Source organism: Notolepis coatsorum, assembly GCF_963971535.1.
Source record: "Notolepis coatsorum genome assembly, chromosome: 3".
In the NCBI taxonomy this organism is placed as follows: Eukaryota; Metazoa; Chordata; class Actinopteri; order Aulopiformes; family Paralepididae; genus Notolepis; species Notolepis coatsorum.
In genome coordinates this window covers 32,504,982-32,522,044 of record NC_140167.1, presented here as the reverse complement: position 1 = coordinate 32,522,044, position 17,063 = coordinate 32,504,982, and the positions used below count along the sequence as shown (strand labels likewise).

General features: G+C 40.6%; 2 protein-coding genes across 2 annotated transcripts; both read left to right on the top strand.

Annotated features, from left to right (window-relative positions):
• Window positions 1–1,783: 1,783 nt before the first annotated feature.
• pld4 (phospholipase D family member 4) lies at window positions 1,784–6,271 on the top strand (the record flags this gene model as incomplete). The annotated part of the gene is given in 13 exon segments (XM_084311148.1): window positions 1,784–1,882; window positions 1,884–1,931; window positions 1,935–1,954; window positions 1,956–1,965; window positions 2,598–2,618; window positions 2,620–2,727; window positions 2,839–2,958; window positions 3,433–3,549; window positions 3,552–3,635; window positions 3,923–4,062; window positions 4,277–4,442; window positions 4,861–4,957; window positions 6,066–6,271. Coding segments are annotated over 13 exon segments (1,236 nt in total).
• A 3,331-nt stretch (window positions 6,272–9,602) lies between these two features.
• Window positions 9,603–15,895, top strand: srp14 (signal recognition particle 14). The gene is made up of 5 exons (XM_084310785.1): window positions 9,603–9,696; window positions 10,380–10,452; window positions 10,850–10,962; window positions 13,789–13,821; window positions 15,221–15,895. The coding sequence occupies exons 1-5, from the start codon at window positions 9,673–9,675 to the stop codon at window positions 15,308–15,310; spliced, it is 333 nt and encodes a 110-aa protein (XP_084166911.1). The 5' UTR covers window positions 9,603–9,672; the 3' UTR covers window positions 15,311–15,895.
• The last annotated feature ends 1,168 nt before the right edge of the window (window positions 15,896–17,063 follow it).

Here is a 17,063-nt window from a genome sequence, read left to right as displayed (position 1 = left end):
ATCTGGGAGAGGTAAGTGTGACCTTCCACACATTACACTGAGAGTCCGCGCTGCCAGGTGAAAAGAAGCGGTGGGCTGGGTACACATGTGTCGGAGGAAGCATGTGATAGTCTCCGCCCTCCCGGACCGACGGTAGGGGGTAGAGTGCGCAACGACCAGGAAGGGGACTGAGAATTGGCATAACGACTAGCGTTGGGCACCGAAAACCAGTTCTAATAGGAACCGGTTCCTAACTTCCGGTTCTGGAAGTAACATATTTGCATTTCGATTCTTAATTTCGATTATTTAAAAAAATAAAAAAAATACTTTGTTAATTAATACCCTAGTTACAGTACAGCAACCAAATTAAACTGTATCAAGTCAACTGAAAATGTGAATAGTATGAATATTTTTTTAGATGTTTCAAAAAAAAAAACTCCTGCGAAATAAGCTGTGACCTGTTTTGACCTGCACCTCAAATAATTGGAATCGAGAATCGTTTAGAACAGGAATTGATATGGAGAATCTGAATCGGAACCGGAATAGTTCAAATCCAAACGATGCCCAACCCTAATAACGACTAACATTGGGATGGGAGAAAAACGGAAAAAGAAGGGGGAAAAAGATAATTAAAAAAAATATATATATATATATATCCCAGTGGTTTTATACTGAATATCCTCCTGGGAACCGAGGAAAAAGTGTCCTCAAAATTATATTGTTTTGTGATTTACTACCTATTTAGGGTTAATAAAACATCTTACAATTTAGACTTTTAAATTTATTTGAATTTTTTATTTTACAACATGTCCACTGTAGTGGACACCAATACCATCTTCGTGTAAAAAGACGACCAAACTGAACGTAAAAATGGCTGTAGAATATTAAATAATAATTTCTTTAATATGAAAAAAATATATTTTATCTATCTATTATTGTAATTTAGTTATTTGGCTAACATAAATTCTTCATTCTTCATTGTGCTTAATTTCTTCCTCTGCATTTTCTATTTGAACAGTGATACTCCTGGAAGCATGTTCTCTGTTTGGTAATGCAGAGAAACATCTTGCTTTTGGTACACCTCGTGCTCTTCTGTCCCTGGTACAAAGTCCTCATCTCTCATCATCTGACAACTCCAAATCTCAGTCTCCCTCAATTATCTGGTAAAGAATGGAACAATGTTGGTAATTAAGTACATAAAGATGGTGTTGGTGTCTATTATAATTGACATTCATAAAAGGGCTATTACTAAAAACTCAAGTAATTGAACTGCTTTCAGAATTAAATATATCATATCCTATGTTAATAAACACGAATAATGATTTTCATTAAAAGAAAACAATAAACTATTTGACCTACCTATCCTCTTTCCATAAAATTAGCTGTTTTCTATTCCTGCCATTTTGGATGAAAAAAAAATAGGAACTTCCCAGCATGCCACCCCTATGCAATACACCAATGGAAAGCCCTGGATGACCTCTGTAGAGTACAGCAGGAATTGGTAGAGTAGATCAAAAGATTTAAGGGAGATACATGTGAACAAAATGTCAACTGTAGAGGACACAATTCAATGGGTTGGGTCTCAGGAGGATATAGCGCTCATGGAATGCCTCTTGTCCAATCAAATGACTTGGTTGGAAGTGTTGTATACACGCCAATAATAATTTTTTTGCAAATACTATTGGACCCAATTCCCCTCTGATATAGCAGATATAGGCTCTGTGTATTACAGTTTGGGTCACATTCAGTACAGTTGAAGTTCCTGAAGAGTTGATTAAGCAGGTGTCACTGTTTTTCTCTTAGAATGAGCCTTGTTGAGAGTATCCCACTGCACATGGAATATGAAGCCAATGCATCCAGGGGGATTCCTCTGGAGAAAGCCTGGAAAGATCTTCTCACAATGGACTACTCAACAAATCGAGGTGGCCTCTTTCTATTGGACTCTCACTGGCTAAGACATCAATGTTAACTCCTCCTGACTTACCTGTGAGTTCAAAACGACAACATGGTTATATGTTCATAAACACTGAAATACTTCTAACAATCTCCAATGAACAAAATAGTTTAGTAGACTCCATGTGTTCGCAGTGGTGGGAAAATAACCCAAGTATTTTTACTCAAGTGCTGTACTAAAGTCCAATTTTGAAGCACTTGTACTTTCAGGGAACTTTGTACTTTTACATTTCAAAGCAAATATTGTACTTTTTACTTCACTACATTTATCTGAACCCATTAGTTACTAGTTACTTTGAAGTAAAATGCATACAGGACATGGCATTAGTTGATGAAGATTAAGTACTTTAACATTTTAAACCAGCAATCCTAAAGAGGAAAATAATCAGAGCAGCATAACTGGACCACTTTAATACTTTAACATAACCTTCAGAGGTCTATAGATTGATGCTCCCAGGAACTGTCATACAATACAATGTCATATAGAAGATGTACTTTTACTTAAGTAGAATTTCAAATGAAGGACATTTACTTTAACCAGAATATTATTTTTTCTGGCTATTTCTAGGAACAACTGTGTACTTAGTCAACCTCTGTGTGTTGGTGAAACAGGGCTGTTCTGTTTTCCATGTGCCTGAAACTCTATGCCGAACTGTGTTCGACAGGGAAGGGATATTCTGGCGGAATTTTGAAGCGCTGCTTTCCAGGAACGTGTCTGTCCGGGTGGTGACGAGCGTTCCCTCCGTCCGCACGAACTCCACAGACCTGGAGATCTTGGGGCAGAAAGGTCAGTATGTAATCGACCCCTCAGTGACTTCCCCAGAGTTATCTTCCACACACACCGTACATCCAGACCGTTTCACTCAATTCTGTGACAGCCTTTATTGACTTCGTCCAGGAGCTCAGGTGAGGATGGTGGACTTTGGCCACCTGACGAAGGGTGTCCTCCACAGCAAGTTCTGGATTGTGGACGGAAGACATCTCTTTATTGGAAGCGCCAACATGGACTGGAGATCCCTCACTCAGGTGATACAGGACACCTGGGTGATCAGTGCAAAACTCAGTCAGAATCACTTCATTCACCAAATACAATTACAATACAAATACAATACACATGGACAACGGGACAAATGATAGACTAGACACTAGACGATAAGATAAGATGTTCCTTTATTAATCCCCTTGGGGAAATTCAGGGGTCATAGCAGCTCGGGGGAGGGGAGTACCTTAGAAATGGGGTAATAGAAATGACAATGAAATATAAGAATAGAAATGTAAGAATAAAATAAAATATATCACTCCTCACTCATCATCAGTGTGTGGCACATAGTATGGTTACAACTGTGGAGGGAGGTGAAGTGAGCGACCAATAGATTATTAGATCAGTGTACCTTGAGGTTGTTATACCGAATGAAAATCGATTAAACTCCTCTAAAAGCTTAAAACTCTTCACAATACTGTTTTGTAGCATTTTATTCATTGTTCGAATTCCCATGCCAGGTCAAGGAACTGGGGGTGGTCATTTACAACTGCTCCAGTCTAGCAGAGGACCTCCATAAGATCTTCCAGTCCTACTGGGTGATGGGTCACCCTAACAGCTCCCTGCCGGAACCCTGGCCCCCCCCAAATATGACACGGCCATCAACAAGCTCCACCCCCTGGTGGTGAAGGCTGATAATGTGTCCAGTAGAATCTACCTCTCTGTGAGTTCCTTAGGTTTCATTTGAACTTCCCTAGTCTCTCAGTTTTACTCTATTTTCGTTGAAACTGGGTATTGTCGTGCTGAACAGTATTGTTTTCATTCACAAAACAGCAATTCAGAATAGAGCATATTGGATTTGAATGCTACCAGAAATGGTTCAGTGGCATTGATAGACATCATCTAATGTACAGTACAATGTGTCATCTAGTTTCACCACAACAACATTTCTGTTCCGTTTTTTATCGATTCTTCAATAAATCTATTTCACATCCGTGTGTTCTGGCCCAGGGTTCTCCTCCCTCGTTCTGCCCTCTGTCTCAGACCGGAGACCTGGAGGCCATCCTGTCGATCATCTCAGGTGCCAAATACTACATCAATGTGGCCGTCATGGATTATTCCCCCACCGCACATTTCGAACATCCTCAAAGGTGAACTTAAACCTGCTAGGTCCACAAAGCGGGTCTATTATTTTGATACAATCTGTTTACATCATTTTGATATCATCTGTTTACATCATTTTGATAGCATCTGTTTACATCATTTTGATATCATCTGTTTCCATCATTTTGATATCATCTGTTTACATTATTGCATCAAGCCATTGTATGACTTGGGCTTCTGTCTCCTACTTCTGGACATTAGATACTGGCCGGTTATTGATGATGCAATAAGAAGCGCTGCATTTGAGCAACGGGTTAAGATCCGAATGCTTATCAGCTGCGGACGGGACTCTAACCCAGCCATGCTGCCCTTCCTGGACTCTCTGGCCTCCATGCACTCCCCTGGCCAGAACATCAGTATCCTACTAGTAAGACACAACATGACGAATATTACTATACCATAATTGTCCACCCCTTGAGCATAGATGCAATTCTTGTGCTTTTGGCCTATTAAAAAGAAAATATATATAACCAAATAAATAGTATTATAATATTTAATTTTTCAAGTGGAAGAGATGAAGAGATGATGCATGATATTTGGACAGTATACCTACAGAGGAAATAAGAAATATACACACTCACAGATACATACATATACTGTAGGTAACATGCATACATAAATTACATATGCACATATATTCAACAGCTCCATTCTCTTGAGTGATGAATTGCATACGTCCATAATTTATCTTCTTATAGATACCGTCTGTATGTCTTCTTCCACCTGCACTTCAACCCTGTAATCCTGCTTTTGGCCTATTTTCCGTTCTCTGGCTCTTCTTTCAGAAAATGTTTATCGTGCCTGTTGGGAACCAGTCAGACATTCCTCATTCCAGAGTCAACCATAATAAATTCATGGTGACTGACAGAGTCGCCTATGTTGGTAAGTAGGCGTAATGGATGACATTTTCAAATGCACAATAAGTGATTGCAGCATGGTGACTCTGAAGAAACACTGTGGTTCTACTACTGGCTGTGTTTACATGGTAAATGGTGCATTTATATAAAGCTTTTATCCAAGGCTCTTTACAATTTGTTCCTCACATTCACCCATTGCTCTACCTCCAAATCCACTGTCGCTCCAATGATTTATTGCACTGAAAGAGTCTGTAATGTATCATTTGGACCTTTTTGATGCAAGAACTAACATAGTGACGGCTAAACATGAGTTTTACGTGACTTTTGAGACTGCTAAATGCCTTGTCTACATTGGTAATGTTTGTGAACATTGGAGTAAATCAGATCTCAATTTTGAATGATGATGGGCTGAGAGAGCTCTGAAACGCTTATATTCCACCTGCAAGTCCAACTCTTCAAGGGTTTATATGAAATATGCCCCAAAGATTAGATGGTCAAATTAATTCTGGATTGTAACTTTCGTCTTATAACGGGTTAGTGGACGTACTAGGGGTAGACAGTACACTAACCTTTGTACTGTCTTTTACTCATATGCACTCTGCTTCTCAGGAATCTACCGTGCCTATATTATTACCTACTATGCTAATATGCACTCAAGTCTGTAGCACTCAAGTTCGACACAAGTTTGACGAGCAATGTTATGTACCCTTAGCTGCCAGAGTTATACCCTTCCTGCTGACTTGTTGTACAGAACTTGCAAGTCGCTTTGGATAAAGAGCTCTCAAAGAGCACCTACGGGTGGCTGCAATTAGAAGCTGGTCCCGGTAAATGTCCAAATACCCCCACACCCACCCACCCACCCAACCCCCTCCAATGTACCGTTTCCTCCCCTTCGGATGTATATTTTTTTTATGATCTCTTTCTTATACAGTACTGTATATTTGTATGTCTTGTATGTCATCAATCAATACAATTTTCAACTAAATTACTAAATGTAAATAATTTGTACACATTCACACTTGAGTGCAAACGACCCAGTTGTCAGATGCTTGTGCACTGGAGCACACAGGAATGAGCATAATGTGCACGTGAGGCTGCAGATGATTAACCGGCCAACATTGTGTTCCCTCCAGGGACTTCTAACTGGTCAGCAGACTACTTCTCCACCACCACTGGAGTGGGTGTGGTGGTTTCCCAGCGAGCCCCCCGCCCAGCATGGAGCACCAAGACCCTGCAGGGCAAACTCAGGGCGGTGTTTGAGAGGGACTGGCATTCTCGGTTTGCTGTGCACCTTGCAGACCTTGGCCACAATCCTGACTGTGCTTCATCAAAACGATAGACACTCTGCTCAGTGGGGGGATTTTAAAATAGTCTTACAATAAGGACAAGAATGCAACTTGTGATTGTCTTCAGCATGGAGTTGAATGTGTTTTGTTTTTTAATGAGTGGACAATAATGTCTGTCAATCAACACACACACACACACACACACACACACACACACACACACACACACACACACACTCACTCACTCACTCACTCACTCACTCTTACACTCAGGGCTAGATCCACAAAGAATGGATTGCACGGTGCTAATTGCACCCTTACTTACAATTCATTATGAATTGAAAATGGGGGACACTGATGTAAACGAGACGAAAGTCTTACTCTGGTTTGCATCCCCTTCCAGTGCCAACAGGGGGCGCACAATTTAGTGCTTGAATGCCCACCATCCACTTCAATGTTAGCGTTAATAACGCCTAATCTATGTTTTAAATTATGGCTATGTGTCTAATCTGCCCGTTGCTTATCAATGACTCGTTTTCCAGTCAACATTGTCGAAGCGGATTGTTTTTTTATCGGTTCATTTTCGTTTTATAGCATTTTGAAAAGCCCTCGTTTTCAAGGAAAATAAAAAGATTCCGTGATAAAAGACGTTTACTGGAATATTCTAGAATACACAAAAACGTTGTATTTTTTCGGCCTATTTATGAATCGTTTTCAAATAAACGCTAGATTATCGATAGTATATGTGTACGTATGCACGCTGGGGCCGCAAGCTGAAAATCGATTATCTGATTTCCTCAACAGCGATCGCGCACACACACACACACACACACATAGGGGACACGTTGATATCTCAGCGAATACAACTCTGATTATCCCAAGACTGGTAAAATAGATTCCTTACTTCAGATCAGATGTTCTCCAAAAAGATCATTCCAATTCCTGATCGCCATTCCAAAAATACTACTACTGTCTACTATCGATTGGCTACTGTGAATATATATATTCCAGGCTGATTCCCGTCCCGCGATCACTTCCATGTTCATCAGACGGCTTGCCAGCTCAGGGAGCCAGCTGGCCCCGCCTCTACATATCGACTGATCCCAGGTCAGACTGACGTGCAGTTACTCAGGGATAGACGATAGGGGGCGCTTTTTTCCATTCTGAGCTGCTGATGGGGCTGGTGTACCAACGGGAGACTCGGTTGATGAAATATGAATTCAGATCGCTAATAAAAAAATAAAACGATAATTGTCGTTGTGGGCATTCAGGCATTGGGCTGATAAAACGTCATATGACGTGATGGGCACTGAAAGTGTTAACAATTGTGTGTATTGAGCCGTACTGTATTCTGCATTGATTGATTGATTGATTGATTGATTGATTGAAAACTGTATTAACAGATTGCAGAATGGGTACAATACAGTACACACAATTGTTAAGGGTTGGCAGACCAGAGAAAGACTTTCGTCTTGTTTACATCAGGGTCCCCCATTTTCAATTCATCATAACATATATGACATACACAACATACAGATATACACATCTATACATTTATGACATACCAGATTTACAAATACAGTACTGTTTGTGATACAAAAAGTCTTAAAAAAGAGAGTATATACATTTGACGTAGAAACTGTACATTGGAGGAGGTTGGGTAGGTGGGGGGGGGGGAACTGTACATTTGAGGTGGTTGGGGGGGGGGGGGTAGGCGGGTGGGGGAAACTGTAAAACTGTACATTGGAATATTGACGAAACCATACTTGGTTCCAAGAAGAGGGTCTCGTGTATTATTGGGTTAGGACATTTACTGTACATTGGAGGGGGTTGGGTTAGGACATTTACAGGGGCCAGTTTCGAATTGCAGTCTCCCGTAGGTGCTCTTTGAGAGTGGTTTTGAAAGTGGGTAGTGATTCACATTCCTTTACAGCTTTGGGTAGGGCGTTCCACATTGATGTGGCATAATTGCGAAACGTGTTTAGTCCCTTGTTTGAGCCGAATCTGGGTTTAACATGATTTGTGGAGCTCCCTCTGGTGTTGTGGTCATGGTATTCACTGACCTTTGGGAAGTATTTTGACATGTACATGGGTACCTTAGTGGTGTAGTGCAGTGTTTCTCAACTGGTGGGTCGCGACCCAAAAGTGGGTCGCGGGGCCATTTTGATTGGGTCGCGGATGTGTAAAAAAAAAAGTTTAAATTTTTTATTTATTTTTTCCACTACCTATCTTTGTGAAAGTGGCTTCTCAGCTCTGGTCCAGCTGAAGACAAAGCAGAGGAACAGATTGGACATTGAGCATGACCTCAGAGTTGCTTTGTCTACCATCACCCCAAGAGCAAACAACATCCCCAGTTATCCCATTAGTTCCCTGGGATGTTAAGCTAAAAAGTCTGCTAAGGATTTATTATTATTATTATTATTATTATTATTATTATTATTATTATTATTATTATTATTATTATTATTATTATTATTATTATTATTATTATTATTATTTTATTTTATTTCATTGTGTTTTTATCCCTAGTTGCACTTTTGTTGCAACCCCAGTTATCCCATTAGTTCCCCCAAACTTAGGTCTGTTATGTTAAGCTAAGAAATCTGCTAAGAAGCATATATAATTTATTATTATTTTATTTCATTGGGTTTTTAGCCCTACAGTAGTTGCACTTTTGTTGCACTTTTTTGTGTTTATTTCATGTTTTTAACAGTGCATGAAATATTGTGTATTACTGCACAAAAAAAATATTGAAATAAATCAGTGGTTAAAAAATTTGGGTCGTGACTTAATGACTAAGGAAAATGTTGGGTCCCGAGGCTAGACCAGTTGAGAACCACTGTAGTGTATCTTGTAGACCAGGCCCATTGCAAGTTGCTGTACTCTGACTACCTAGGATGGCTTAGAGTAGACGACAAAGTGGGCAGGGGTGAGGTGGGTTTTAGGAGTAAGGTCAAGTAGTAGTCTGACCAGTTTGTTTTGTGATGTTTGTAATCTTGTTTTTAGCGCCTTTGAGGTGCTTTGGTACCATGAGGTGCAAGCATAGTCATAGTACCCTTGAATGAGTGCTCCTGCCAGAGTCTTCGGGGTATTCTTGTTTACCAGAAATCTGCAATCTGTTAATACAATTTTCATTCAATCAATCACCTGTCTCCCTCGCTTTCACTCTCTCTAACAGGAAGAGAGCGTTGCCAAATCCTGATTGTATGATGCATTTGTATGTAATGTGCTGTATTTATAATAAAGAATACTGTAATATGGCTGATTTTGTATTCTTTTTTTTATTTAACCTGGGAAATAGAACTGGTGTCATACCTTTCCGTTGCAGTAGGTGGCAGTGCAATAAACGTCCTGACTTGACAGTTTTGCGTCCCAGCAGCAGGGCGGGGCCTGGGCTAGTAGTACGTGTGCTTCTGGTCAGCAGCAGCAGCTCTGTTCAATAGAAGACGGAATCATGGTTCTGCTGGAAAATGACTCGGTAAGATAACAAGTTACAACATATACAAATGTGAGCTCTAACATATATGGCGCGTTTAATTTATATTGCCCTGTGTCTGTGTCTTTGTCTTGTTCCTCGCTGGATTTGTGAAATTTAAATAATGACAGCGGGCTGTGTTAGTTTGCTAACTTAATGAGCTAACATTATTAGCTCTCTGGTCACCCAGCTGACATCGCCTGCAAAACAACGAAGCTCCAACTTCCCAAGTGAGAGAGATGCTTTGGTTTACGAAGTTGCCGATCGGACGGACAGTAGTAACGTTTGGTAACATTAATATAACGCGAACGTTATTATAACGACATGCAAATTTGCTACGTTAGCCACCTGCTAGCTAAATGATCGTCGGCTACAACACGCTAGCTATTAGCCTCCTCCTCGACTGGTGTCATTACAAACCGTGCTTGCTAGGCTGCTAACTTAATTTAGAGACTAATGTTGCTTTCTATTTAGCTTTCTTGCTGGAATACACAGCTATACAATCACATTCATCAGGTTCTGTTTATAGGTGATGTCTTTGCACTCGTGTCTTCGAGTTCAAATCTGTAGTAACTAAACATTTTATGCTGCAAATGACCTGGAAACTGTTCAGTGAGTGAGATCTGATATATGACAATATTTTCAATGTAAAATTATTAACGTACTTATTTTCCTCCTGCCTCTAGTTTCTGACGGAGCTTACAAGGCTGTTCCAGAAATGCAGAAGCACTGGTAGTGTTGTCATCACATTAAAGAAATGTAAGTGTCTGGCTATTGTCCATTGTGATTTAAAAACTTCACCACGAAGAAATGCCACCTGTATGCATTTTAAACCACCTAAACCAGTGGTTTTTAAAGTGGGAATAGTTTAAATTCACAATTTTTCTTCACTAGAAGTTAGTACAGCGAGAGAATGTATAAGAGTGACTACCCTGCTTTCTCCTGTTGACCTACCTCTCCACCTACAGTATACAGTTTGAGGTTTGGTTTAAATCATAATCTAACATCCAATATCTCTGATGGGGGGGGGGCCTCCCTGAGACAAAATAGGGGTCCATGGCCAGTTACCTCAATTTGGGGGTCCTTGGTGTGAAATAGTTTGAGAACCAGCGATCTACCACTGGGATTTGACATGGTTTCCTGTTTCACTCTCCAGACGATGGACGAACCAAACCGGTCCCTAGGAAAGGTAACCCAGAGACGTATGACCCAGCAGACAACAAGTGTCTCATCAGAGCCTCTGATGGCAAGAAGAGAATCAGCACAGTGGTGAGTATGTGGCTTTGAATCTGGGACCCAGACGTTTGAACTACATAATGACCCAACACATGGCTCTAATTCAGTTGTAAAGGGTACCTAATGTAAATTAATCTACTTGCCATAGAAGCATGTAGAATCTGCATTGTAGGTGTTCTAAAAGGCTTCCAAAAATGTACTTAATTTAAAGGAGCGCATTGCTGATTTTCAACCTGAATCCTATCGTTCCGTTGTGAGGAGAACGTGTGATAATCGTACATCTACTCACCAACTTGTTCTGTGTCTTGAGAGCTCAGCCGCATCGGCACCCCGAGATACTCCTCCAGGTGACGTCAACGAAGGGAGAGCAGACATCAAGCAAACTGCCGGCACTATTTCCTCAACTGTAGTAGAACCAACTCAAGGGAAGTTGAGGAAATATCATCTACAGTCTGCTCTCCTCTCGGTGAGGAATTTCTCGGGGTGCCAAAGGGGCTGAGCTTTTAGACACGAAACACATTAGTGAGTTTACAAGTACTCCTCACAACATTATGATAGGATTAAGGTTGAAAATTGACGAAGTGCCCTTTTAAGTTTAGAATCCATGATGATGGGCGGCTGGGTACCGCAGTGGACTAAGCACTCACCTACCACCGCAGAGACTCTGGGATCGAATCCAGCTGTCAGCGGTACCTCCAGCTTGGTCAGTCGTCCCTAACACAATTGGCAGTGTTAGTGGGTGGGAAGCCGGTGGGGTGTGTGTCCTGGTCGTTGTAAACTGCGACTCCTACTGGTCGGTCGGGGCGCCTGTTCAGCAGGGAGGGGATCTGGGGGAAATAGCGTGAACCTCTGCACGCCTTACGGTCCCCCAGTGAAACTCCTCGCTGTCGGGTGAAAAGAAGCGGCTGGCGACTCCACGTGTATCGAAGGAGGCATGTGGTTGTTATATACACCCTCCCCAGGCCGACAGTGGGGCAATGCGTGCAACGACCAGGAAGGGAATTGGCATAATGACTAAATTGGGATGGGTGAAAAATACAGAAAAGCCCAAAAATAAATGAAAGAAAAAAAGAATCCATGATGATTATCACTAGTACTACAGGTGGTGGTGGTAATAGTATTTTAAACTAAAATCTGGCAATACAACCTTTTGCGCCATATCAAGGAAATGCTAGTTCAGAACCAACTTTTAAGCAGTCGTTTTCAAAATCAGTATTTACTTGGAGTCAAATGGAGACTTATTATTTCAAAAAGGATTTATCTGAAGTTGGTTTCAAACGATCATTTGCTTGATATTGTTAAAGCTCTTTGCTTGAAAAACTCATGCTGTCACAATTGATTTCATATTACACAGTTTAACACTTTTAAAAGACTAAACCTACTATATAAAAACATTTAATTCTCTTATCGGTGTCGTGTCCACATTCATCAAATATAAAACAATATGTTATGTCAGACAACATTATAAACTTAAAGTCTGCGTGGACTTCGCAGTACAGAGCAACTTTCACTTCTAGTAGTAGATTTAACTTCACATGAAGGAGATAAAGAAGGGTCTAGACTAGAGGCAACACAAGGATTTGGCAATCTTTTGGGTTTAAACCCTGCAGCAGCGAAAGCTCAACTGGAGAGAAGCTCAGAGGATCAGTCTGTTTGAGCGACTACATAACAGCTACATTGATCAATCAGTCTGTCATATAGAAAATCGATGGAAGGTATTACTGTCTGTTGGGTTTATTTAAAAATTAGAACCCAATGCCAACTCTTATCTGTCCAACAAATCGATACTAGTAATTGAAAATTAATTAAAAACAGACTAGACACAGTGGATCAATATAGCTGCATGTTTTTTTTTATGTTTTTTTTTAAGAAGTGTCATTGACCTGCCAAATCCGATTTGACTAAGAGAATTCTGAGTCGGGTACAGCCCTAAAACCTACATGCTTCTCTGGCAATAGATGTATTTACATCTGTTACACTTAACAATTGAACTAGAACCCCCCCCTGTATTTGGCAGTTTTGATATCTGAGATTTGTGATCTTACCAAGATTCTCTTTAAATACAAGTCCTCCAGAGGTGCGGCTGGGTAGTGTAGAGGTCTAAGCACTCTCCTACCACCACAGAGACCCGGGTTCAATTCCTGGCAGTAAGGCTGAGACGATATGCCATTTGGAAGAATCGATAAATCTGGACAAAATTATAGATTGTTTTATTATTTTACATGTGTTTATAAAAAAAAAGTTTAAAATACCTTCTTAAAAAAATAACTATTATTTAACGTTAGTCCGTGTGTCATGTGCACTCACTGTAGTTTTTTGCGATGCTGTAGTTGGCCCATGCAAAAAAATTAATAAGTGACACTTATGACAAATCGATAAGTGGTCTCAGCCTTAGCTGGCAGCAGTACCTCCGGGTGGGAAGCCGGTGGGGTACGAGTCCTGGCCGTTGCAACAGTACTTCCTAGTACTGGTCGGTCTGTCGGACCACCTGATAAGCAGGCAGGGGAGATGGGGTGAACCTCTGCGCGCCTTATGCACGCCCAGTGAAACTCCTATCGTAGGAGGTGTGTGGTAGTCTACATCCTTCCCAGACCAACAGTAGGGCAGCATCTGGTAGTCTACAGTACACCCGCCCCAGACCAACAGTAGGGCAGCATGTGGTAGTCTACACCCTCCCCAGACCAACAGTAGCTCAGCACAACAACCAGGAAGTGAATTGGCCTAACGACTAAATTGGGCACAATGGACAAAATGATAAAAGTGCAAAAAAACATCATACCATCAGATCATCAAATATGAACAGTTCATGCCAGCTGGTAATGTTTTCCATGACTCATCAGTCCTTTATTTAATTTTCAGATCAGCACCAAAGAAGTAATCAAGTTCCAGATGGTAGGTAGCCTCCTCCCATGACAATTTAAGCAAAGACTTTCCATTTATGTTAATGTGGTAACAGATGGCTGTGATAATTGGTTGTCAATAAGCAGGTTTTTGGATAGCGAGCCTATGGTAAACATGAATGTAAACTTAACCTGAAAAGACCTGCCACTCATATTCTCAATGCAATAAACTCTTTATTGGGTGCTCTGAAGGAGAAGCTTTTTGTAACCACTGCACTCTGTTTGTTGGTTAATTTGTGTGTGTATGTGTGTCAATGCATTCAGTTGATTGATTCCTCAGTTATCACCTTCAGAGTACATACTGGTGTTTCTTGAAAAAAATACTGGTGGTCGAAATCATGTTCTTTTAAAACTGCATGGGGCCCAAACTGAGTGAATTGCCCTGGGATCCAGTCACATGAACAGTGGTTTCTCGTATTAAATGGGGACCCACCAGAGACGGTTCTGCAGCCCATTTTGGGTCTTTCATGTTAAAAGCACTTCCGCCATGGCCAGCGCCTCTCATCCCAACATGAAAACATACTAATTGACCACAGCAAAAAAGTTACATGTACGTTGTAATGTATGTTATAGCCATAAGTAATATATTTACATTTTGTATCGGCAAAAGTCCAAAACAAACTGCAACCGGGCGTCGAACAAATGATTGTGGTCGCGGGCGAGTGCTCTCACCGCTAGACCACCCACCCACCCTGATACAAACACAGTAAGGCCTAACAAAATTAATAGTTGGTTTCAGGTTGCCGACCGACCCTGCCGATTTAGGTGCGACCCAATATATTTTATGAGTTTTTAGAAACAATTATTAAAAAAAAAATTTTTTTTTTTTTTTTTTTTTATAAAGTTTCATAGAAATCTTAGTCAAACATTTAGTATTATGGATATTAAACATGCTGGCAGAGTACATGCATCCATGTTGTTGTGAACATTTTAATTAAATAAAGAAATTCCCTATCCATAGTCGCCGTGGGAAAGAATAAAATAAAAAAAATTAAATAAAATAAATTCCCTACCTACCCATGGCCAAACTGACAACCAACCTGAAACCAACTATTAATTTTGTTAGGCCTAATACTATGATGGTTCGTTTTAACGGATATGGTTCTGGTTCGATGGTTATATTTGGGGTTTGGGCGAGGCACTCTCCAGCAGGGGAACTTGAATGTTTTCTGAAAACATTAAAAGGTTTTCGCATAATGTAATATGTACTTATTTGTAATACGTTCACATTGTACATTTTTGGAAACACGTCAATATATTACTTATGGCTATAATATAACCTTTTTCCTGTCGTCGATTAGTACTTTATTTACATATTTTAAGCGAGATTGGGCTTGTGTGTGTGTCCTGTAGTAAGATTTAAATGTGACTCCATTCACTCTACTGTCCAGGCGTACTCGAATCTCCTCAGAGCTCACATGGATGGACTTAAGAAGAAAGACAAGAAGAGCAAAAGTAAGAAGACTAAAGCCACACAATGAGACTATAGACTCTTCCACACACTACTAGGGGACCTACTCTGGCCTGTACCATCTCACGAGGAAAGATAGGGGGGGGGGGGGGACTTAAACTGGCCCCGTTCTCCCCCCTTCCGACATACCCGTCTTCTGAGGCCTCCGGGCCACCATTGTCTCCCCCTAGTGACTGTTTTTGGCATCACGCCATTGTTTGCACGACCATGTCTTACCCCCTCTGGCCATTCAATGCCATCGACAGACGGGACGGAGAAGAAAAGAGGAGGATTTCTAAGAGTCTGAAGAAGATGAGAAGAAGATGCTACAAGTGAGTGTTTATTGACCCCCCCCCCCCCCCACAGCAAAGACCTCTGGGTTGGAACCAAGTCACCAACAGCTGTGTCTCTTCTTGGAGAGAAGCCAAAATGATGGAACCCAGTGAAGACTTGCCTTTCTATTAAATTTTTTTTGTATTTATATTATATTTGGAGCCATCCCTGTTTAAAACAAATGTCATCTCTCAATTTGGCTATCCTCACACGTTTTAATCTACCTTTTTTATGAATGAAATCCAGGTGCTTAGAAGTGTGTAATTAAATTCTACTACCTGATGATGCCGGCGTCCAAAGTTGATATTGACCGTTTTTGTTGTTGCCATTGTGAAGATATTTCAAATGAATTTAATTTGAAAGGAAGGTAATCTCTTTGCCTGTTCCTAGTTTTCTTTGTAGAATTATACGGTTAGTTTGGATTCTGTTTTTGTTTTAAGCCACTGGTGTATATGGTGAACTCATTTTTGTACAGCAAGCAGTCTTAACAATTCTGTTAAGACTCTACAAAGTGCATACAATAGCATAATTTTCTGTGGTTAATTAAATTGTAAATAGGCTAACGATCTTTTTATTTTTTTACATGCTTTAGGTTGTTTTTAATTCATGGGTACAGAGAAGGTAAAAAGACTGTAAACCTAACTGAATTTATGATTTCCCAAGAACGTGGCAGCAGGTACGACTACAGAATAACTGGACTTTGTCACCTATTTGTTGTGCCGCAGTGTGTCTGGATGTCATTTAGGAGGAATACAACGGAAGTAACTTTGAGGAAATTGCTATGTTAAACATTAACCTCATTATTTCCCTGTCGGGGAGATTATGGATTTCCCCCAACCGCTGCTGCCACCGCAGCAAGGCCTTTATGTGAATCCTATGACCCCTAGAGGAAGAAGCCTATTGATTTCGGTGACCCTGTGAGCTTTCCTCTACTTCCACAATCCGGCCTAACTTTAATATCCTACTTGTGAAGCCAGCTACTTTTAATTTTCACATTAGTGTATCTTAACGGCATTCAATTATTTTCAAATTGTGGCGCATGTTCATGACCCCTGTAGGATGAACTCTTATTGTGGCGCATGTTCATGACCCCACGGTGACCCCGTGACCTTTCCTGTACAGCCGCCATTGGACCAAATGTTTAGTATTTAAATTAGTGTCTCCTGATCCGATTTCCACAACTATTATTACAAATTATGTTTTCCTTACCAAGCTGGCCTGTCAAGTTCTGAGTCATCTGGCCTCATGGTGGCACTATTCTCATAAAAATAAAAACATTTAACTACTCAATGACTCTGATTAGGGGCATGGTCTCAAAAGGTGGATTGAGAATTCTGGCCGTTCGGGGATATACCTGCTGTCGACCACTGACCGTGTGTGTAGTTTTGATAATGGTTTTGTTCCATTCCATACAACAGCAAATATTTTAATACAATTACCCGAAAAACAGT